This window comes from Diadema antillarum, unplaced genomic scaffold (assembly GCF_040938485.1).
Source record: "Diadema antillarum isolate AM-2024a unplaced genomic scaffold, OU_Dant_1.0 seq00001039_RagTag, whole genome shotgun sequence".
NCBI lineage: Eukaryota > Metazoa > Echinodermata > Echinoidea > Diadematoida > Diadematidae > Diadema > Diadema antillarum.
The window spans coordinates 250,820-275,990 of NW_027271870.1; the positions used below are offsets into that span (position 1 = coordinate 250,820).

The 25,171-nt window shown below is 38.8% G+C and overlaps 1 protein-coding gene across 1 annotated transcript in view; it reads right to left on the reverse strand.

The window, feature by feature from the left end:
• Positions 1 to 2,269: 2,269 nt before the first annotated feature.
• Positions 2,270 to 25,171, reverse strand: part of LOC139742937 (protein Wnt-2b-A-like) — a 28,755-nt gene continuing 5,853 nt past the window's right edge. Inside the window, exons 2-6 of the mRNA XM_071653444.1 lie at positions 17,581 to 17,810; positions 9,164 to 9,444; positions 8,363 to 8,461; positions 6,250 to 6,421; positions 2,270 to 5,112 (exon numbers count right to left, since the gene is read on the reverse strand). Coding sequence (XP_071509545.1) covers positions 4,613 to 5,112; positions 6,250 to 6,421; positions 8,363 to 8,461; positions 9,164 to 9,444; positions 17,581 to 17,810 — 1,282 coding nt within the window. The 3' untranslated portion in view covers positions 2,270 to 4,612. The remainder of the gene's footprint in view (positions 5,113 to 6,249; positions 6,422 to 8,362; positions 8,462 to 9,163; positions 9,445 to 17,580; positions 17,811 to 25,171) is intronic.

Genomic DNA, 25,171 nt, shown 5'->3' on the forward strand with positions numbered 1-25,171 from the left:
CAGACATATTGGATATACACAAGAGTTCAACAAATATTAGAGAAATATGACGGCCTACACAAAAACAACCTTGTGTCACTGTAAGCCCCCCCCCCCTCAATAAAAAGTAGTAGCTTAATGTGAGAATAATTAAAGGTAGAAGAGACGGAGAACCTGATCTGTCGCTGTGTGTGTGCTTATTTCAATGTTTAGTGCTTCATTGCATACTTTTATTCCGTCTTGATGAGGAATATTTCTGATAATGAAGGGATATGGCATCCCCAGTGACGATGAGCGTAGCATGATTAGACTGAGGAAAAGGGTTGTTACTGTTTCCATTTTCTTGGATTTTCTTCTATGTTTCCATCCACACAAAGATCATTACATTTACCTTCGCATAATGAACATACATAACACACACACACACACACACACACACACACACACACACGTATATCTATATAAATAATTATGTATATATATATATATATATCATATATATATATATATATATATATATATATATACGGCAGCAAAAATAAAAAGAAAGTAAACGCTTTTGATGTATTATATACCATATGAAAGGTAATTCAATTGGCTATCGACTTGGCAGGTCACACTTTTCATGAGTAAACACATTTGTTTTTCTCTTCCAAGGCACAAAAGTAAAATTTGCAAAAATGAACAAGTTGTCATTCATGCGCAATTGCTCTTCCATATAACAATAAGAACAAAAGACATATTTAGCACAATCTAAACATGAATTTAGTTGCAGCATAAATGAATGATCTCTACAACGTCTTTGAAGTCCAAAAGATAAAAAAGGCTAAAAATCATGAAGAAAAATGAAGAATCTTCTGTTAAATCCAAATTCAAATGAAATGAAGGAAGAAGCAATATATCAACCAAAATTGTGGGAATTTGAATTGATTTTTCAAATTGGGAAAATTGTAAATAATATTTGAAACTTGAATTGGTCTAATGAATTCTTAAATTACTAAATAAAATAATGAAATAAAGATATTTTGTTCATTTAATGATCTTCGTGCCCTTACTCCCTAAGTCGTTTGAAGCTCGAAATGACTGAAAATTCTTATTTTCCCTCTCTAATTTCCCATTTTGATTTTGTTTGAGAGTATACAAAGATAAAGACAACAAAACCTTTTTTTTCTATTTCAGTCATGTCTCTCATTGTGTTAAACTGGTCTTTTGTTATCATTGTTATCTTAGAGGGCATTTGCAAATGAAAGACAAGTTGTTCATTATTGCAATTTTTACTTGTGTGCCTTGGAGGAAAAGGACGACTGTGTTCACTTATGGGTTAAGTTTCCATTTATATTGACCTACCAGGTTGATAGCCAATCAAATTTTCTTTAAAATGGTACATAATACATTGATTTTCATCAAAATCTGCTATGAAAAATATTAACTTGAAAAAGTGTGTGTTTTTTTTTTGCTGAGTGTATGTTTATATATATATATATATATATATATATATATATATATATATACAGTATGTTCTCTCCCCCCCCCAAAAAAAAAAGAAAAAAGAAAAAAAAGAAAAATACAATCGGATTTTTGCATTTATAACAACCAATTTGATTACACCATCCAAATGCTACTTCAGGGTCTTAAAATATAACATCGTTGCTCCATTTTGCAGAAAACCCCATTCAGTTTGGTTAAGCGGTCACAGAAAAATGTGGACTGTTGTGAAGCATGTCATGAGTTTGATTCTTCCAGGTTTAGCACTTGGATGCTCTTGGAACTGCATATTAATGTGTAAACACATTAGAGAGAATTTGGAGGGGAGGGATTCCTGACATGCTCTACAAAAATCCTCATTTCTCTTTGACCACTGAAGCAAATTGAATGGGATCTTCTGTAAGATGTGGGCAATGAGTTATAGTTTCATACCTGAAGCAAATTGAATGGGGTCTTCTGTAAGATGTGGGCAATGAGTTATAGTTTCATACCCTGAAATTGTGTTTGGATTGATTCACTATTGTTAAAGTTATCGTTGCGGAGGGAACCGTTGTATTTTTTTTTTGGGGGGGGGGCATATACATACATATATACATATATACATATATATATATATATATATATATATATATATATATATATATACATTGTGTTTATTTATGTACTTATATATTACTTATATATTTATAAGTCATAACCGTTCAAATAGATAGATGGGAAGATTATATCTTTATTTGAAGCTTTATAGTTTCATGAATATACATTAAATTGTGTGAAAAGAAAGTAATATTCAATTGAACCCCGTAGTTTTTTATTCACATTCAAGGCAGTAAACAGTATTGGTCAAAATAGATATCTGTGGAAAATAAGTAATTACGAATGATTTATTTGATTTGTTACATGTTTAACTTCTTAACCACTCTCTCAGGAATGATTAACTCCAGGAAGGAGCGTCACATACTTTACAACGAATAATTGTGACAGCTGAGATTATCTACTTTCGATCACATATCATGTGCTCAGCGCACAAGGCACTGATTAGGAAGAGGTAAAGATGTGATTTTGAACAGTTCGAAGAATGACAAAACATTTGAATTGTTTGATTTTGGTTTTTTTTTTAATAAGAGAAATATGGCATTTATATATGGAGCCAACTCTCACGTTCTTAGAAGAACAATGCAAACTGCAATCCTGCACAAGTCGTTGATGTCTATACGGGGACAGTAACATGTCTGTTTACTTTCCTGCGCTGTTAAGTTCATGGCAAAAGTCATACATCATGCCTGTATCTGCCTATATGGTAATGTTTGGCAATATGTTATGATACCCGCACAAGTTGTCATCCCTCGACGACAGTGATCATTAGAAGGGACAACATGAAAACGTTTGTAACTGATTGACAAATTGCCCTACATCGACGTAAATAAACACTGAATTGATCAGTGTTTTAGTAGTAGCCTTGATAAAAAATCATGGACGTACATACTCGAGCAGGATTCGAACCTGCGACCTCCTGATCTCCGGACAGGGCAATTTGTCAATCAGTTGCAATGAAAACATCTCGACGGAAGAATTTCATGAATTTGAATGAAAAGTTTGGTGATCAAGTGTGGAGATTAGCAGAGTGAAATCACTTAAAACATCGTTTGAATAAACTCGGGCCATTAAAGGGGATATCCAGTCCAAATATAAGTTAGTCTGATAAAAAATAGTAAAATCTTACTAAGTTTTGCTAATTTCTGCAAAACAGTTCTTGTACAGTGGATATGAATATGCAAATGAGTGAGCTAACCATGTCATGCCCTTACAATATTTCATTGATCGTGTACACACAAAAAAAAAAGAATGACGAAAATTCAATGTTTCTGTCATTGAAGTCTGAAACATGATGTTATTCCTGGTTGAATAGCATCATGTTCAGAATAACATCATGTTCAGAACTTCAGAATAGTTAACAGTTAGCTACACGAGGATTTGTGACTCGGACATAATTGCGTTTGAATGAAAAAATGGAAATGCCACAATTCTATGTACAAACTATATGGTTAGTTGTGAGGGGATGACATGCTCACTTTGCCATTTGCATATTGATATTGACTGTTCAAGAACTGTTTCCCCCCAAAATAGCTAAACTTCAAAATATCAAAACTTCAGTTATCTTCCGTTGTTATCCGGACGTCGACTGGCCGACATTTCTTTTTTTGAATGTTTTCATGTATTTTCAGTGCCAAATATCACTAAAGATAATTAGTACACGTTCAACCATTATCGTGCAAATACACGACGGGACATATTCCAATTATTCCAGCAGACTGTAACTTTTGAGTCAGTTCGTGAGACAATGTCAATGACTGGTGCCGCAGCAGTGTATACAGTACAGTGCAGCGGCAGTATTCGACGAGTCACAATAATTATCGATCTCATTGTTGATTTATATTTTGTTTTATTCCGGTATCAATTTATGAAGTATGAAACATGTCAATGCCGTGCAGATAGTCATAATACTAGTGATTTGGTAATAACATGTGTATATATACCCCTAAGTAGCATGATATGGTATAAAATGCTGCATTCGGGCATATATAGGTTATCCGGACGCCCGCCGGTCTCGACGTAGCCGGATAGGTCCTAATCGAGTCCTATATGCATCTAAGAACGATTAATTTCAGGCAAACACGTGCAAATAGTCTGGTGTTCGACAAACCAGTGTGTTTATGGCACTCAGCTGATCAACGGTTAGGTCAGGGGCGTCCAACCACGCAGCAGCAAATATTTGGGCTGCAGTGTCATTAGAGTTCACTTTTACACCGAATGATGGAGACTACGGACACACAGAAGTTCCATTCGCCCACCCTTACAATCCCCTCCCCGAATACATGAACACAGGCGAGGATTCTCTCCTCAAATACCAGCTTCAGTTAGTCGTGATAGTTAACGTGTGATGAATCAACCCTCAATTCGGCTGCGCACAATGTGTCTAACATGAGTTTCATATCCTTTGTCTTGCGGATATAACTCAAACAACATTTAGGCTTTTAAATCGCTTTCCATTTGGCACTTCTTCAGATGTTCGGGGACTGCATTTTTCTTGTGACTATTCATTGTGTTCTCAGCGCTCATTTGGGCACTTGGAATGTGTCAAGCTCACTCAGAAAATAGCCGTCCCTCTGTTGTATTGCCTCTGTTTGCGTTCCCGCTTCTTTTTTGATTTTCTCCCCTTCGCCGGTGACCGGAACGTGTCCTCCTGCTCGACTACTTCTGGCGTATTCTCAGGATCACCCATCGTTGACCCCGTAGGCCTGACGTCAACTTCGTCGACGCTTGGATGGTTATTGTCGATCCCGTTTGCGACCTCGGTTTCTCTTTGAGCTGCTCTGTGACTGCTTCGCGCGGGAATGTCGTCATCGAGCGCGTCCACCTCGCCGTCTGGGGAAGTACGGTCGTTCCGCCACCCCTTACATGTGTTCACGTCCACAGTTTCCGTACACTCGCGACATTTCACAAAGCAGCACCAATGAAACTTGCACTCGCACTGCCGCGTCTGCTCGACGCGCTTTGTGTTGTAGCCACGCCCACAACACATGACGTCACAGCCATCCGGTCCGTCTGATGTTTTATTACATATTCGACCCGCTGTGCCAAGTGAACCTGCCAGAAAACAAAAAAGAAAAAGAAAACAAGGTGTATATAGGAATGCCGATAACTCAAAAAAAACTTAAGTTCAGGTTGCGTTGCGCGATTTACAAAGCAAGTAAACCACAGTTAGATCACGCTGTCATAGTAGCCTCCATGTAATCTACAATCATATCATATTCTAAATACTTTCAACTCTCAATGACAGGCTAAGTTGTGTAGGATTCCAATGAGAAATTTTTGGACTGAACTTTTAAAAATAAGAAATAGAACATTCTCTTCGGAGATACCTCGGAAATCGTTTCGAGATACGGATAACTTTTACATCAACGCGGTAGTACAAATAATAAAGCATAAGTTTACTGTATTGTGTACTGTATGTGTTTGTATTTATCATGTTCCAACAGGTCTGATACTAAACAAAGGTACGGGAATATAGTTCAACTTTAAAGGACAAGTCCGCCTTCATATACATGTGAATTGAGTATTACCAGACACCCCAGGAAGAACAGCAGAGCACACACAGCTGAGCAGTTCAGCCGTATTCAAGTTAATACTGTTTGATTATGGTTTGTGTATTTTCATGTTCATTCTATGTGGAAAATTAATACAACACAACACAATACAATACAGCTCGGGATGTACAATCAGAAGAGCAATAATAGATAATAATGATAATGATAATAATCATTGTTATTATTATTACTATTATTATTATTATTATTATTATCATTATTATTATAATATCATTATTATCATTTTTATTATCATTATTATTATTATGAAAAGAATTGTGTTTACATGAATCCAAGCACTTATCATTTGTCAAGGTAACAAAAAGAAACAAGTAATAAATGTAAACATTATTTATGTTAGTAACGATTGTACATTGTTGTATTGAACAGCCTTTTATGAGAACTGCGCATAAAAGTAAAAATAATCAAAATGAAAACAAAAAAGATGAAAGATAAGATGACAGATGTTGGTGATGCCAAGCGCTTGATGGTCGTTTTGTTAATAAGTAAATGTAGTTGCCGTTATCTACAGTTTTGTGTCATGTAAATGAATCAGACATTTTCGTGTTGGCGGAGAGTTCACATCTTTAGACGACGTTCCACGAGGCTGTAACATAATTTCTGTACTAAAACTCACCGGTGCGGGCGTCCTGCCGGCAATAATCGGGAGACCGCTCCAAGTACACGAGGTCAACTTTCGAAGGCTTTTTCGTCTTCGTCGACGGCGAGGCAAGGAAGAAGTCGGTTCCTTCCTGATTGATGTTGACTTTGCTGGCGTCATGGTACTGATTCTTCAGGTAGTCACCGACCTGGACGGTAAAGGCAACATGAAATTAAAATGTTATATGAAAGTCGGCGTGATGATAGTCCCGCCGAGTGTATATACATATACATTGTTTCTAGCCCTCTCAAGCAGGAAGCGCAAGTAAACTTTAAAAAAAAAGTGTCAATCGAATAAAAATACGAGTTTCATCTTACTTAGAAATCTAATATTTCACTGACATGAATTCCAAAAGAATTCAATTTCACTGACATGAATTCGAAAAGAATTTAATTCCACTGACAGGAATGCTTCACATTCCATTTCCAACCATTTTGTTTTTCTGTACTTGTCTTGAAATCATTATAATATTGTATCGTGTATGAGGGTTCATTGTTTGCTAGTACGACTTGGTAAAGATTAGGCGCTTGAATAGACCCTGTACTTCATAGCCTCTTTTCTCGGTTCACACATTTCCTGAGTGTGTGCTTTCTTTCCAATATTTAGGTAGGTTAGGAGAGTCCATTTGAAGTTATCACTATAAAGCTTAAAGTCTGCTCTTTCAGGATCTGCTCTGAACTAAAAATCCATGTCTGGTGACTATTCGTTGGTTTTGTGAAGCAGGGTCACATATGTCTAGCTGTTGGAAATGAAATAAACGAAACAAGAAAACAACAAGCTGTCCTACAAAGCAATAAGGACTCGTAAAACTGAGGAATAGTTACTTACTGACTTTGATAGTCTGTTATTTCTATGTATGAACTTGTGGGTGATACGTTACTATCGATAACGCTATTGCTGTCTTTCAATTGTGAGCATGTTAAATAGCATTTTCAAAAGTGCACATCTTCTAGATTCTTTTCCAAAATTGAAGGCTTTCTTGTTCTTTTCTCTCTTTTTTTACCTTACCGTCGTTGTTAATGGCATGGAGTGACTATGAAGTGCACAAGGGGTGGAATTTCCTTTTCTTGCTAATGATATTGAGTCTGTCTTTGTGTTTTGAGGCAAATGTCATATTTGGTTTACGCGTGTATTCCTTCATTGAGATAAATCTGTCCATAAATTCAACATCAGTATACTTTATTCACTTGTGGACTGCTTTTTGCAAATATTGAATGAACGATTACGCCAGGAAATAAAGAACTCTCTTCATTTCCAATGAGAATAAAGAAGGGGAAATGAAAAACACAGGATGACATAATCTTACATCTCTTTGACTTTCCCCGATGTCGTCAAATTCAACCTTGGTCTTCCTCATCCATAAAAACATCTCTACCCCCCCCCCCCCCCCCCCTTCACTAGCCAGTTACTTCAGTAACTCTTATCTGTTGGCATGTTATATGTAAAACGGGAGTGGAATTTTTCAAACAAAAATCCAGTGTTGCCTTGGAAACAAAGAGACGGCAACCTCTTTCTGACACATTTTGAAAAGAGGCCATCGAGTAGAGAATCCAGCGATGGGAGAGGAGGATTTGGATAAAATGTGGCACTCTGTGCTGTGTTGAGAATCTGCAGCTCGACCAGTGATGAAGGAAAAGGTATTTTGTGGCACCGACATGGAAATAGAGGAATAAACGTAGAATCGCGGATAGGTCTTTATTCACCAATACTATTCCCTTTTCTTTGTAAACCTTCAGTATGAGCAACCTACCAGCTGTCATGATAGCTAACATCACATCAATGCACAAACCACACGCCTTAACATAATGAGTCAAGCATACATATCAAAATATAATTATACAATACATATGTATCAATGTTTGTTTTTGTATATACATTATGTAGACGTGCATGTTGACATCTGTATAAGATATGCATATTGAAGTTGTATATTAAATGTTTAACGTCACTATGAAACGAGATCCTTTGATCATCAATTAACTAACCAAAGTTTGATGTTTTCATAATTATGGTTTGACGTCACGGGTGAATTCCTTGACCGTAATCACCTTTCGCTGTGACACACAAGGTTTGTGACCTTTGTACTAACCTTTCTGAATTCCATCATAGCCAGCCAACACGTCCTCAGCGAACACGAGCCACTGACCCCGTGACACTTGCACTCCAGCTTCATGATGCGCCGGACTGACTGCGTACGGTAAATAGCGATAAGATTATGATGATAATGATATGTCATGAATATGCATTGGTACACAAGTGGGTGTGGCCTGTTCGGCCCACGTTAGAAGTCAAGATGGCTCGAGGCTGGGACATGCCGTCTGAGGAGGCGAGGGAAGAATAACGTTTTCATTACTTTAAGTTTGATTAGTGGTGGTGACTTGTTTCGGTGTCAGAATATGTGACATGTTGTTGCCCCACCAGGATTTCCCTCATTCCGTAATAGATACAATATTGTACGTATAAAAACTGTAGGAGCTGGCGATTGAGAGATGATAAGGTTGTAGACGACCGGGGAAGGGGGAGCTCCGCGTTCAAATCGACTTCGACGAGCAGACGACATACAGACAGCAGTGAAAGATTCATGAGAATATTTCATAAGAGAAGAATTCTGTGGAACTTTCACATTATTTTCTTTTGTTTAAAAAAGGCAGTGGTGATCCGTATACGTAAATAATGATAATGACAACACGAATAATTAATTGAAAGTCAAAGGTAGACATACTTTGGGGGATGACATCACCCTCTCATCCAACCAGCTGACGTCCTTTTGGCCGACATTACTGTTTGACAAAAAGTGACACGTAGAAATGCAATAGTTTGTCCTTTGTTTTTGTATTTTGTACATTGAATGGCTGTTTAAAGATGAAATATGCCTATAATATACACTCACCCGTCTCCCCGCCTTGTTATTATGAAGGTTCATCATCGCTCGTGCGTCGAGCTCTTTCTTCTCACGGGCGTCGATGAACTTGCGGGCGAAGTCCATGGCGAACTTGACGTTGTCGCTGCAACCGCCCCAGTCAAAGACCCCTTGCTCGTCGGTGTCTTTGCCCCTCTTCGTGGGATCGCATGCGCAGTCGAGCAGTTCTCCGCGGCTGCACGACCTCGTGATGGCGTGGACAACGCCGGCAGAGGAAACGGCGTATGCAAAGGCGGCTTCTCTGCTGCCCTCTATCGATAGAGGTACGGAGAAGAAAATGAATAGAAACAATAAATCACAAGGCATTTAGTAAGATAAATACATACAAACACACATCGTGCATCTATAATATATAGACATATTTGCATGTGTATTATTATACAGATCTTTTACAGATATAGACCTAAATAGATAAACAGAGGCGCATCCACGAATTCCGAAAGGGTAGGCGCCTTTACAAAATTTTAAAAAGGGGGTGCCCCCCCCCCATTTTATTTCTATTTTCTTTTGTTTTAACAAAAAAAAAAAAAGAGAGAAGGCTCGCGCCTGGTACACCTGAAACCGCCACTGCATTTATATGGGTATATTTATGATAGAGGGGACGGGAAGAGAGAAGGACAGAGAGGACGGGTGTGTTTTATGGAGAAAGACCCTTACCCCTTCCCCTCCCCCTCCCCCCCCCCCCCCCTTGAATATGCAAGGACGTAAGTAACTGTTTAATGAGCTGGTAATCGGATTGAAACTCTTTGGCGACTTTCATTGTCGCATCGATCGACTTAAATGGATGATTGCCACTTCAGAACTAGAGAGGGCGTTTGACGAAGGTCATTTGCGGTCGATTAATGTTCATTCATGAATGAAAACGCATTGGAACGAGGAGGCAAAACGAGAGTATAGCAGCAGGGATGGACTGAGGGAATAAAGATATCGAAATGGAAACGTACTTGCAAAAGAAGCTGGGCCTGTCCTTTCGAGATTGCGCAAAGACAATAGTGAAAGAGTATAATTATGGAATATCATAAAAATTATTACTAGCTTGTTATGCTTGTATAAGGGGGGGGGGGGGGGGGGACGATGGAATAATTCCAGACAGGGTGAATGACATACTGTAAGGACAATGTTTGATACGAAACTAAGCATTTAGTGTCTTGGAGACATTAATGAAGGACTGTGAATGCAGGTTTTAGGGTTAATCTGTCGCACACTGTGATAATCATTTCATTCAGGTGTGGCAGTAAGAGAGACACAAAATCGATTTAAATAGTGTTGCCGATATTCACATAAATTGGGAACATGCACATGACACACACATTCAGAGAGAGAGGAGAGAGAGTGGAGGAGCTCTGTGTGTGTGTGTGTGCGTGTGTGTGTGTGTGTGTGTGTGTGTGTGTGTGTGTGTGTGTTGTTGCTGTTGTTGTCGTTGTTACTGTTCTTGTTCTTGTAGTTGTTTTTGTTGTGTGGGTGTGCGTGTGAGTGCGCACGCGCCCGTGTAAGTGCGTTACGTATATAACTCAAAGACACTCCATTAAAGGACAAGTTCACCTTCATTAACATAAGGATTGAGAGAATGTAGCAATATTAGTATAACACATCATTGAAAGTTTGAGGAAAATCGGACAATCTGTTCAAAAGTTATGAATTTTTGAAGTTTTTGTGCAGTCACCGCTGGATGAGAAGACTACTGCAGTGTATGATGTCACATGCGTACAACAGCTTAAAGGGTGTGTACAGTTCTGGTCGAGGTGAAAATTTAGCCTTCAACATTTTGCAAGATATTCAGAAATCACTCTATTAGATGTCAAAGAGCATGCAATTCTAAGGGGTATCAAAAGTTTATTTGATGAAAATCGGTTTTGAAATGGCTGAGATATCCAAAAACAAGGTGAACAAAGAGATCCTAATAAATGTGTGGCATGTCGCCTTTTATTATTATCACTTTTTTGGATATCTTGGCCATTTGAAAACCAATTTTCATCAAATAAACGTTGAATCCTTCTTAAAATTACATGTTTTTTTTATTTCATGTGAGGTTTCTCATTATCTCACTTAGGAATGTTCAAAACATGAATCCCCACCTCAACCAGTACTGTACAGTCCCTTTAAGGAAAATATAAAGAGAATTTCACAAAATTTCATCTTTTGAAAAAAGTACACATTCACTTGACTCGTAACTGACATATGTTATGGGTAATATTATTCCCATTGCCTTTAGAAGGAGGCAAGTCAAGTGCTCTTTTATTATGCGAAAAAAGTGAAAATATGTTGAATTTTCTTTACATTGTCTTTATACTGTTGTACTCATATGACATCACGAACCTTAGTAGTCTCCTGATCCAGAGGTTCTAACACAAAAATTTTAAAAATTCATAACTTTTACATCGATTGTCCCATTTTTCCTCAAACTTTCACTGATGTGTTCCACTAATATTGCGGCATTCTCTCAATCCTTATGTTTATGAAGGTGAACTTGTCCTTTAAAGTTTTTGTGAAGGTGAACTTTTCTGTTTGTTGGTGACTAATAGCAAAAGGGAAATAAAACTGATAATTACACAGCTTTCATAAATCTGGAAACTATGCAGGAAGTGCGTTCAAATTCTTTCCAATCGATCACCCCCAAGGCCGAAAGGGGTTCAAAGATCTCGGTTTTTTTTTTTCTCCTAAAGCGCACCCTAAACGCTGTTTGATACAGCAACATGAGGACGTCCTACCCTCTCTCGACTGAAAACCGCCCTCAAGTAAAAAGAAAAAAAAAAGAAGAGCAAAAACAATCTTTGCTTCAAGAAAAAAAGATCGCTTTGTTGTGTATGTACACCATTTCCCTTATAATCTCATCGCGATCTCTTCCATTTGTGAACTGTTTCCTTAAAATCTATCCCCCCTTGCAGCAAAATCGTTTCTCTCTTCATGTCTTTACATCTTCTTTTTTTTTTCAAACAGGAATGCATCTTCCTGTATCGCTTTGACCTTTTGATGTGTCTCCGGACAAATCGCGTAGGTGAGAAAGACCACACGTTGCTCCGATGTCAGATCTACTTTCTACTTTTTGAAAATTTTCTCGTTCTCTCTAATCGCTTGACAATCCCATACTTTTGTTTCTTCTCCTCTTTTCCACTTCTACCATAATACCTTCACCCTCGCCGTGTTTTCATTACTCCGGAGAGTTTGCGGTAGTCATGGCAACCGATGGCTTCCATGGGTGGGCACTTTCATCCTCTCAGCCCTCGGAGTCGGTAGACTCAGAGAAAGGATCAACTTTTGTCCCCCTCAGGCGAAATGTTGCCCCGCTTTACTCTCGTCTTTTCCACCTTCGTCTTCCTTTCCTACAAATCAGTTAAGACAGTAATTGCCCACCTTTTGAAGTCTGACTCATGCATGAAAAAGAGTGTCCCGCGACTGGCATAAGCCAGTATCAACAGGGTGTGAAATTTTCGGTGGGAGCATGAAGAAAAGGAGAGAGAAAGAGGGAACGGGGAGTAAGAGTAGACGGTTTAAAGGAGGCGGGGGTGGGAGGGGGGATCATTGAGAGTCAAGAGATGTGTGTCCATGAGTTGAATGCGCCGACAGCACAAGGTTATTGATGTCAAAATGAAATGAAGACAGGAAATGCGGTAAAAATGTTTGACTCCCCGATAATATCATGGACTCGAGATGTTAGCCATGTTCGATTCTCTCATAGCAGAACTGATGGATAGCGCTCTTTGATCACTTACTGCTTTCGCGTTTCCTTACACGCACTGACAGGCCCAAGGCTGCATGTTTACAAGAACGCGTGTGTTAGGGTGTGTGTAATGATCTGTGTGCGTCTATCTGTCTTGTCTCCTCATTTTTTCTCTCTCCTCTCTCTTTCTCCTATTGTGATTTTGTACATATAATGTGTCTGTCTGTCTGTCTTTGTCGATTCCATTCGTTCCCTGCAGTCGGAACTGCCCATACAGTCATATGCAGAAATCAGTATGTAAGTACGCTGATGACAGGAGTATAGTGGACGTAAATAATCTGCCTTTTTTTTTAAAGAGTTCACAAGATATTGGATATTTGGAAAATCAATGCTCATAAATATGATGTTATAACAGATTCAAAACCTTAGATTATGTATACATCTTATTTACTATCTTGACAATATGAATGAGGAAAGTGTACTGAAAAAATGACTCTTCAAAGTATGCCTACGTTTTGAGCATATGCAGCATAAGTGTGTTGTATTTCTCGATATCACTGCAGAGCGTTCATAACCAATACTTTTTTGAAGCTACCCAAATCATATCAAACGTTGAATCCTAAACAAACGTATGCTTATTGATTTGTGTAAAAGCAGTGATGATACTGACACTGATAATGATGATAGATGGTTAATAATAAGATACATGAATCAGGCGAATAATGCTGAAAGGTGTAGTAATTACTATGCTGATCAATTGAAATGAGTCGAGGTTAATGAATATGAGATGGCTTAAAGGGATGTATAGTTTTGGTTGAGACCTAATTTCAGGTTTCTAACATATTTGGTGAGATAATGAGAAACCTCTTATGAAATATGAAAGAGCATGCAATTCTATGAGGAATTGAACGTTTATTTGATGAAAATTGGTTTTTGAAATTGATGAGATATCTAAAACAGAGCGATTCTAATAAAGTGTGGGACCCACACTTTATTACGATCACTTTGTTTTACTTTGTTTTTGGATGTTTCAGTCATTCCAAACCCGATTTTCATCAAATAAACTTTGAATTCCTCTTAAAATGGTATGCTCTGTACTATATCATAAGTGTTTTCTTGATATCTCGCAAAAAGTTAAAAGCCCAATTCTCATCTCCACCAATACTGTACCACCCCTTTAATGATGGACAGCTTTCTCTGTAGAAACAAATAAATATTCAAACAACAGTCATTATCATTGATTCTATCACTATTTTGAACAGCGAAAATATCCCTTCTGGCTGATTGTCAAAATATCTGAAATGTTTATTGATGGAGGAAACTACTGGGCAATAGCTTTGAGAGAAGTAAAACCTACAAGAGTTTCTGCAACAAACATATCGACTTTTAAACCAGATCAAGCATTTAGATAACTGTAGACTTGTGTTGTTTGGATTGCTCCTCCCCAATCTCGCTCTTCCCACTCCGTCTAAACATTACACTAAACAAATCGTAATATAGCGAGGAGTATGAATCGAAAAGCGCCCGTTGTGGAATTGCCACCGTCGTGATAAATTCGGTTAGTCATGAATCTAGCAAGCCGCTTTGCAGAAGCTGCTGTAATTACCCCTGTTAAAGTTGGCTACTTATTTATCGCCTTTTGAGTTCGTCAATCGGCCCGTGAAATTTGAGTTTGAGTAGGCGTGCTCTCATGAAAAGCGACACGTTATATGGACAACGACGAGTAACTGTGATGAAGACGAAAGGAGGGGGGAAAAGGAGCCAAACAGTGACCGAGGCGTGAATGATTTAGAGGAAAGCCTCCGGTAGGTTGTGAAAGAGACCGATTCTTCTCCTGTCTCCAACCCCTCCCACTGTATTCAGCATTCGCTTTCTGGCAGGGCATTAGTGGATCAATACACCACCCCGGCGGGAGAAGACACGTTTGTTCCAGAGGTTCTGGAAGAAAGGAACATGTGAGCTAAGGAGGGGGCCTCAAATATCGCATGGGATGTCATTACGAATCGTCGTGTCCTGCTTCCTATATACAGTCGGATGAAATTAAGGGCTATTATGTAAATAGCGTGAAAGCGTTTCGCTCCTGCACCCTTTGCTCTTCGTCAATGGATCGATCGGAATCAAGGAGTCACGAGGAAATGCGTCCGGGACCAAGCAAAGAGACGAAACGTAGTCAGATATTTCGCCAATAATATTGGGGCAATTTGGGAACGATGAAAACAAGTCATGTAGGCTACTAACTAACTTGTTAGTTTACGGCGTGACATACGTTTCTTATAAATGTTGATATTGAAAGTAAGACATTATTAAAGCAGAGGGGTGAAGATGTGCTCTTGACAGACTTTAATCAGTTGTCTCCCTCCGTACAAATGCAAGTTAATTTGTAAGACTGCATCTGCAGACAGCATGACGAAAAACAAGTACCCGTGGGATTCGTAGTAACTGGCAGAGTTCGAGTCCCACTGTTTTCTTAAGTTTCTTAAGTTTCAACGATATATACGTATGGACAACTGATGAAAATCTGTCATACCATATAATGTTAATATTTTTTCAGTTGTCATGTTTGATGTTATCATTCCTTTGTCATACTATCAGGTTTGTCAAAAAAAATCCACATGAATGTAAAAGATCTCTCTAGAACACTTTTGAGTCAATAATATTTCGTTTAACATTTATGGATTAATCGTCATCAAATTATGAATCAATCTGTATTGGATAGAGCAAGATGTTTGGTAATTGTGTATTTCCTTTTGATTTTCTTTACCTACAATTATTATGAGCTACCTTTCTTTTCCTTGGGAAGATGAATTATCAATTTGTACAATAATGTTGGTGTTATTTTTTTTTTTTCATTGCGAGCAGAAGATCGGCACATTTGTTTGGAGCGCGTTACCCCACCCCCTTTTCTTTCTAACCTTTAATTCCAACGGATTGCAAATCGATAGTGTGAATGTACTCCAGGACATCTATTTCCTTTTCAGAGGGAGAGAAAGCAAAATAAAGAGAGAGAGAATAATTATTGTCACGTGAGTAGTATGGCGTTATCTAAGTCGACTTAGAAATCCCGTTTGACGTGTCATTGATGCAATGATAAAGGAGAACTTTTAGCCAATCGATTGTCATTTTAGATCACATGCTGAGATGTCCTTTATGTGTCATGTCTCGCCTTGGTACACTTCTCTCTTACTCTTAAAGGGAGGCGTGTCTTTAAGTCCATGGTTAATCACCCAATAAAATACCAATTTCCTAATATTAACATGTGAAACAAAGTATGTATTATTTCTCTCATTTTAACATTCATATGTACATTGTGTGCATATATATATTTTTTTTTTATCTTATACATTGTGACATTTTTCTTACGAACTGTTAAAACAATACAACGTGTGAAATGCATATTTTGATAACATATATATACCCTCTGTTGGATGGAAGTATAATTGGCATGAATTGAAAAACAACGAGAAACAAAATACTTCTTCATCATTCTTCCTAAAGATGAAGAAGTATGATGATAACTGTCGTAATTGTTTGCTTCGTGATGTTAGAAAGATTTAAGATTACATGTAGTTGTTTCCTGTAGTGCTATGATAATCCAACTTTAATAAAATCTGTGCCGCAGATGTTTCGAAACTTGTCATTTCATGTACCATTTCATCTTTATTGCTAATTGCAAAAAATTACAGCATATCCAAGGACCATGGTAGCTTCAACTCTTTAGTAATGCATACAACTATCATTACTCCGGTACGTCATGGCTACTTGGCATTTCAGTGTTGTCCCTTTAAGGAAGACTGACCAACAAGAGAGTAAAGCCAGCGTTTTTGTTTTTTCGAGTGCCTTCTCGAGTGTTCTTATTGTCAATCCCCGTCAATGGAACATTCTCCGACACGAGAAGAAAAACCGAGCGGTTATTTTCGTCACCCTGGGTCAGCCGCCAAATCTTTGTGCGGCAAAGAGTCAAGTGTGCTTTAACACCATTTATTACAATGACACTTACATGGTCTCAAGCCCCACCCCCTCTCCCCAATCTCGTCTCCTCTCCTCCGAAATTTTGCTATGGCCTTCTTTCTCTCCCAGCTTCAATATACTCTAACAAACTGTGAACAAAATGAAGTGTGATGAGATGAGGATAGATAATTGAAATGTGTCAGCTTGTAGTCTAGAACCCACTCTGTTGTGTCTCGTCTGGCAAACAATAATGAAGTAATCTTGATGTCCTCAGTCGTTTTCTGATGCATTTTTCTATCAGAATTCGCGCGTGGGAGTCGATATTCAACCATTACCAGTTTTTTTTTCTTTAATTCTAGGGGAACATTTGCGCCAATTACTGCAGGAAATTGAAATAAAACTCGACAATTGAATGGCAGAAGGGCGTAACATCGCCAGAATTCGAACAGTATTCACAGTCGTTCAGCTTTTCAAATGACGAAAGTGATATTTAATATTATTGTGAATATGGGTGCCATGGAAGATAGTTGAGCCAGAATTGTGCTTTTTACATTGGATTAAGTGGTCAGTGAAGAGACACGTTACTTACATTTTTCTTCTGCTTATTTTCAATGTATTTCCACCTTGTTGTAATCATTGTGTCTACTATTACAGCCAATTTCATTATAACTATTGCAATAATATAGAAGAAGCATTTATAGAATTGGCAATATTTATTCCTGGCATTTGTAATCAACTTCTGTAGTAAATAGTAACCAAAACAAGCGGTCAGATCACTAACTTTTCAAAACGGATTTGCCATAAACGGATGTGTCACGATCGGGGGTGCTGCAGTTCCACCTGTTGTTCTTAAACTGGAACTGGCACTCATTCACGCCCTGCGTGGCGCCCACGGCAATGCTTAGCATGATGTCCGGGTAGTCCCGACACAATTCCCGCTGCTTGCTCACCAGTCCCGGAATGTTGCTGCACAGAATCTTGGTCCCAACGGAGCTGATATGACTGATGAACCTGAATGAAATGAACGAAATACAGTTTGACTCCGTCAAATTTGTTAGGTAGTGTAAGAACAACATTTTGCAGCAATTTTCCATTGCAGAAACGGAAAGTTATGTGCATTCTTATCATTTATCTCATGGGTTGTTTTTTTTTTGTCTACTCATAAATGTATGTGACCATGCATCACAAACCTATCAAAGAGTCGCACGCCCTCATTTTATAGGAGGACTCAAAATACGTGAAAAGGGCCACCAGAGTCAATCTCGAGTTTTTATATTTTCTGAAGAAGCATGTGACTTATTCTACATTATTTTAAAGTGTGGGATCATAAAAGGAATGAAAATAGTGTTTTTAGCAGTTTTCCTAGACCACTGGTCTTTTTGTTAGAATAGAGTAACTATATGTATGTCTTGAATGCCTCTTTTAAATCCTTTACACACCCTTCACTTTCAACTCTCATTCTTTTGAAGAGATGGTGCTTAGACTGCTCTAAAAGTTGGTATTATTTAGTTAGCGGCAGAATGTGTCGATAGAGCATGCTCAGCTTAATCTGATAATCCCTTCAGTGTTTCTTGCTATGTGCTTTACATGCTGTTTTTTGTTGTTGTTGTTGTTTTTCGTCCCATTCATTGCAAAACTACAACTGTAGCACGGCTGGGTAAGATTAAGTGCTTGAATACACTCTATATTTTGGAGCCTCTTTTCCCAGTACACCCTTTTCCAGAGTATGTGCTTTCTTTCCAATATCTAGACAGGTTGAGAGAGTCCATCTAATTTGAGTTATATATCATTTTAAAGGTTAGAGTCTGCTCTTTCAGAATCTGCCCAAAACGACATTTGTCGAATTGTGATGCAGGGGCACAAATATAAATATATCAAGTACGAAATAATTTTGTTATAAACTTTTTAATATAAACATGTATGGTGTCGTAGCGTGTTAGAGATACAGTTGTATTGGGAAAGCAGATATCAGATACGAATAGTGTGTGTGTGTGTGTGTGTGTGTGTGTGCGTGTGTGCGTGTCTTTGTGTGTGTCTGTGTCTGTGTGTATTATTACTGCACGTTTATTCTATCTTGTAAGATGAAAAGATTGTCGGTACAGTAGCAACGCACAATACCATGCATATTTACGCCTGTATATAAATAAAGGAGTGAAGGTTTTTCATTTTGGGTCTCACGGTGCGTCGTTCCATGTCAACATGCCCGTCCATACCCAAAGGTTACATATTTTGGCGAGCCGAAATGAGCCGTGAAGAAAGCGTCGCCGGAGGGCCAATTCTCTCCCCCCTTCCCCCCACGAGAAAGTGGAGGAGGAGAGACAGAGGGATGTCTAAGGTGTGAAAGGGGCCTTCACAACGAACCTGCGTACATATGCATACTGCTGCGTACCAACTTCGCGCAAATAAAAGGTCGCGTAATCATGGGGGGGGGGGGGGGATGACGGAAGCAAAAAAAAAGTGTTTAGGTAAGTCCTTAGATCCAGCCTCAAATGAGTTCTCATCGGACTGGTGCAGGGTAGCGTACATTTGCGTAGACATTGGCGTGCGGAAGCGTCGTGTTGCGTACTTCTGCGTAGGCATGGCGTATATACATGTACAATATTGTTGTGTCGCGAAGATAAACGGATAAGCGGATAAACTGCGTATTTTTACGTCCTTTACTCTACGAGGAAAGTACGCAAATTAAACAAAACAAAAAAAAAATACGCGTACCGCACGTACCGCTTCGCGTCGTATCGTTACGAAGGACAGCGTAGCCACAGCGTGTGTTGGCGAAAGCTCGGCGGAGTCGCTGCGCGACGCTAGGCAACTCCACGCAAGCCCGATGTGAAAGCCCCTTGATGGAGTCACTGCTACAGAATGACATGCTCTGCCACTCTGAGCTTTATTACAGTCGGTTCTCGTCTCTACTGTGTGCTTTAAGTGCCGATTTGCACAGAAAATCCCATAGCACTGCACACACTGTCCAAAGTCCCTGGCACGCAAACGCTTAATTCTTTTTTCCCCCTTTTCTCCCCTTTTTCTCCGTTTACACATTTTTCCTTTCCTACTCTTCCATATCTTCCCATAATCACTCCATAACTCCTAAGTATTACGCACAGTAAGCACTATCCTCTCCCCGAAGTTGTTCGTACGTGTCAAATCTCGAAGGAAAATAATCGCACATAGCCTATACTTGCACAGAGAAGACCATGGACTGTACTCAATCGTCTGAAGAAGAACCCATCAATGCTACACTCCCCTAGCCAGATCATAGCGGCTTCTCGTACAGTCTACTCGATGTAACAAATATTATTCCAAGATCCCCGATTGTTTATTTCCGCACGGATATACATGTACATCCCTCGCACAATGCTTATCTCTTGCCTGCACTTTATCAAAGAATCATCATCAAAGGCACACAGTCATCTCCGTCGTACTAAGTGGTGCATTGCGTCTATTTCATGACGGGGGGAGGATAGGGGAACAATATCATTCACGACACAAAGCATTATGGATCATTTTGTGTATCATTTTTGCTTACTCCGGCAAATAGTTCAAGGAAGACACATTTCCATCATGCACAATAATTTTCTACCAATTTCCATATTCCTCACTGGTGATATCCACAAGTAAACTGCACTATAATATAATATCTGATGCTCTACGTTTACTTTACTGCAATTCTCATTCAATGCTATAGTAGGACAAATATAAAGTCAGCGAACCTGTTGTGTGTGTCTGTTTTGTTCATTCTGTCCTTTGTTTGAGTCATAACTCACTCCAATACTAATTGACAAAGGACAACAGAGACAGAATAAAAAAGGGCAACATCCTTGATTATAGCTCCAAGAGCTCCCTTTAAATTACATCGCTCGGGGGACGGGATAATGACCACAGATTGTGATAGATTTCCTGGACCAGACTGCATGTGGACAAGCTATTTGTTTTCCTTTCCCAAGGAGGCCCGCTATCGTCGCTCACACGTGCACGTAACATTTACACACTATCACTGTCACACACACACACACACACACACATACTCACACTTACCTACCCATGAGCATGTACAATGTATATCCATAATTTATATATATATGTCTTAATGAAGGTCCAAAATAGCCTGAATCATCCCAAAACTCGAACAATTTTAGGCTATAAAGAAAACTGTAGATCCTAATCGTTAGTTATTAATGCGGTCTAAATTTCCGTAATGCATCCACCTATGGAACTTATGAACAAATGGATTTATTGAAGAGATAAATTACCAATTCATATATTTTCATACATTTGATACGAACACACAAGAATACAGTCAAAGGACTACTTGCAAAGGGAACGTTCAAAAACATAGATTTAGTTAAAATGGTACACAGGTTTTATCGACATCGGGCATAACTAAGACAGTAAGTAATTTAAAGGGATAGTACAGTATTGGTGGAGATGAAAATTGGGCTTTTAAGTTTTTGCAAGATACCAAGAAAACACTTATGAAATAGTACAGAGCATACCATTTTATGAGGAATTCAAAGTTTATTTGATGAAAATTGGGTTTGGAATGGCTGAAACATCCAAAAACAAAGGAAAACAAAGTGATCGTAATAAAATGTGGGTCCCACACTTTTTTAGAATCGCTCTGTATTGGATATCTCAGCCATTTCAAAACCAATTTTCATCAAACTTTGAATTCCTCATGGATTTACATGCTCTTTCATATTTCATAAGAGGTTTCTCATTATCTCACCAAAAAATGTTAGATACCTCAAGTTAGGTCTCAACCAAAACTATACAATCCCTTTAACATCGAAGAAGTCTCCTATCTACCAATGCACAAACCTCCATGAAATGTTTGGCTTTTTGATTTTGTGATATGAACAATATAAAGATTCTTATCATTAGCCTCCATTTGTCGTTTTGTTGAGGTAGAAAAACGCTCGTCATTGCCAATAATACCCCCTCCTCGGTGTATTATTGTGTTAACATTTCGTCGACAAAATGACTAATTTCGTAACGAAATAGGCCATGCGACACTTGGTGCCCTATACAAAACTATACGGTATTTGTCCATGGTTTACACCATGGTTTCAATTGTATCACCTTCGTGAATTCGAGCCTATGTATTCCTACATACTGTATCATGTATGTACTATCCAAAAAAAGAAAGTGGGGGCCGAAGCCTTCCCCTCCCTCCTCCCGTTCCGCCGGCCCTGATATAGGTAATGCTCCTCATCATCAATGTCCAGTCATTTCGAGGGGACTTAGGCTCAAGCAATCCGCTTGATTTTTTTTTTCAATTCAAATTATAATAGTGTTTATCATTTTGTTCCCATAGTCAATGATAATATTTCATATAATCACATAAAATGAATCTTTACAGTAGTCATTTTGTTCTTGGATAATACTCACAATGCTACAGTACATGCTGGTATAGCTGTTATACATCATTCAGTTTTCTTTTGCGTGTGTGTGTGTGTGTGTGTGTGTGTGTGTGTGTGTGTATTTGTTAAAGCAGGAGCTCATTCGAACTGAACTAGACTGATCTGCTAGTACGCCGTGCTACCTTTAAACTTGCCGAGGAATGAGATAACTCGTTATTGTTTTTATTTTTTTATTTTTTTATGTGAGACATCGGATCGTTTGTGTACATAGGTGACACATCGGAGGTTCACCGCAATAGTAGGTTCGCCTACGGAGTATTCTCGGACGCTATCTATTCCACGCATCCTACATCTCCTATAGCTGGAAGACGCGATGTTGGGGAGAGCCTGACTGTGTGTTTGCGGGTTTGCGGGAGTAATGATATGCTAGGTTAATCATTGAAGGGAGATGAACCTTGGAATATTCACAAAACCCCCAAACTTCCGTGGACATTAGGCCTTTAGTCACCTGTAACAGCCGATCACACACACAGAAAAAATCCATTAACATCTAGGAGGGAAATCTAACTGAAGTAAGCAAAACGTTATCGCTTCAAGACCGAGGTAGTTTATTTTTCAGATCTTCTCCTCAATATGTTTGCTAGGCCGTGACATGAACGACCAGAACAGATATTTCAGTGGGTATCAGTGAGTGCATGGGTATCGTTTCCATGTTGTTGTTGCTGCTGTTGTTGACGTTAAACCTGAACGAGCGCGCCTTCATGTAACGCAGTGTGATCGAGATTGAAGGGACTTACAGAAATATTACTTGGCACTAAACTTCCCTTGGTCTTGGATCTCTCAAGAGGCTCTTGTTTACTTTTGACAAGAGATATACAGGCTTAGTCCCTCCCTGTATTCATGTCTCATGTTTTAATCAAGTACAGATTTATATCAGTGTTTCTCACTATGTACGAACCACCTGGAAACTTGCAAAGTTTGCGCAAGTCAATCGCAGGAGATCTTATTCTGCTCGTACTACAGTACTAGTGATCGCAACATCACACCGTACTGAAATAATGGGACAACTCTCGTCAGGGTACTCACATTTTCCAAACACTGATTTTACATACATTTTCTGAAAGTACTAATTAGCTTAATAAGGAGGCATCATGAATATGGCAATGGACATTTACGCTTTTGAACGGAGGCATGGAAAATATTAAGGAAAAATAGGGGTCTACAAAATAGTTTCTTAAGTCCAGCCTCTCAGACTGTCACTCAGATTTTTAGGGAAACAGAATGACAGAAACGTACTAGAAGATTACTACCGACATCGCGAATACAATGTACACAAAGAGAATGAATCACAATGACACAGAAAGAAAAATGAGAGATATAGAGAGAGAGAGCGGAAAGAAAGAGAGATAACTAGGATGCATCAAGAACGTTCAGGCTTTTCCCTGTTCTGAAGGGAAAAGATCATGACCAGTGCGATATATATATCCATCTCGGGGCGTTTAGTATCAGTAACGAACGTAAGTGACGTGTTACTGGCCTGGCCGTTTAGCGGGACGGTGGTGCGGAACAACGGGGAAATCTTCCGCTGGGGCGAACGTAATGCGTCAAAATCAATTCTATGCCGCCGGCGTCTACCCTCTTCTTTTCAGGTTCATCATAGTCAAACGATAACGGATCGATACACTGTGATCGTCATGCTGGACTAGGGAGAGGAAAGGGAGTGGTGGAGAGGGGCTGAAGTGTCAAAAAACAAACAAACAAATAAACAAAAACAATGTAATGTTTCCATGATAAGTCGTTCCCGAAAAGTTATACGTCAGACTGTGACATTGTGTGATATACCATCTTCAGCTACTCGTTCATAGAATATTTAACCCATTATAACACTCAACCTAACGTCATACAGGTTATACTGGTGTTAGATATGCAAATAAACAAACATATATTTTGCAAAGGCAAGAAGTTCAGGAAAAGTAAACGTAAACATAGGAGCAGGAAATTCAAATCCCAACCTGATATGTTAACAGCGTGGCTATGAAAAGGTGACAAAATATCGATATTTTTGTATCGTTTCTACAGGCTATTCTCAACACTGCCCAAAGCGATGACTTATTCACCGAGGGAATTCCAGAATTGTCTTTCCTATATATATCCGACTTTGTTGAAATGGTGTATTCGTCTAATATCACTCAATGTGATAGGGTCAGTTTGAACACAGTATAGAATTGTACACAAGTCCGGCAACAAATATGTGGAACAAACACTGCATTTACATGTACAGGTAAGCCTGTATTATGATAATACAGTACAGTCCGTCAGCATTTGCTCAAAATCCCATTATCTGTTTGGGTCATAGTTATTGCAATAACCCTCCAACATTTTAGTAGACTCAATATTTGAAATTGACCAACAAGAAAGTCATTTCTCCCTCAACTCTGTCCCGATACAATGCACCGTTCGTACCGGTTATTCCCAAATCAGTATCTCACTCGCCAAGAAGATATACACGTGTACGACTTGCACCTGATAGGCTGTACCGTCTTGCAAAATAGAATGTTTATACCTCTATCCAGATAATACATCCATCGTGAAGTGTGAAACGGAAAAAACAAATAGACATAAGAAAACCCCGAAAATCTGGAGGGGATTAGCTCTTCCGTGATGTTGTTTCGAGATGGTAAAGTTTATGATTTGTTTTTTAGGAAAAGTCGACGTAATGAAAACGAGGGAAGAGGTTAAAGGTTGTCATTACACTAGCAAACGAGACTGTGGCTTAAACCCCGTGAAGGATTATTGATATGCGGTTGTATATAATTATGGTCCACAGCTTCCCTATTCTTGCTGCTTTGTCGGGCGTGTAACAGTATGTGATAGGATGCTTCTCGAATGCGTCTCTTTAATAACGATATATATATATATATATATATATATATATATTCTTTTTTTTTTAAATCAGCAATTAAGATCTACAATTTTAGCTCTGTAATCTGCATGAGGTATTTTCTTTTCATAACT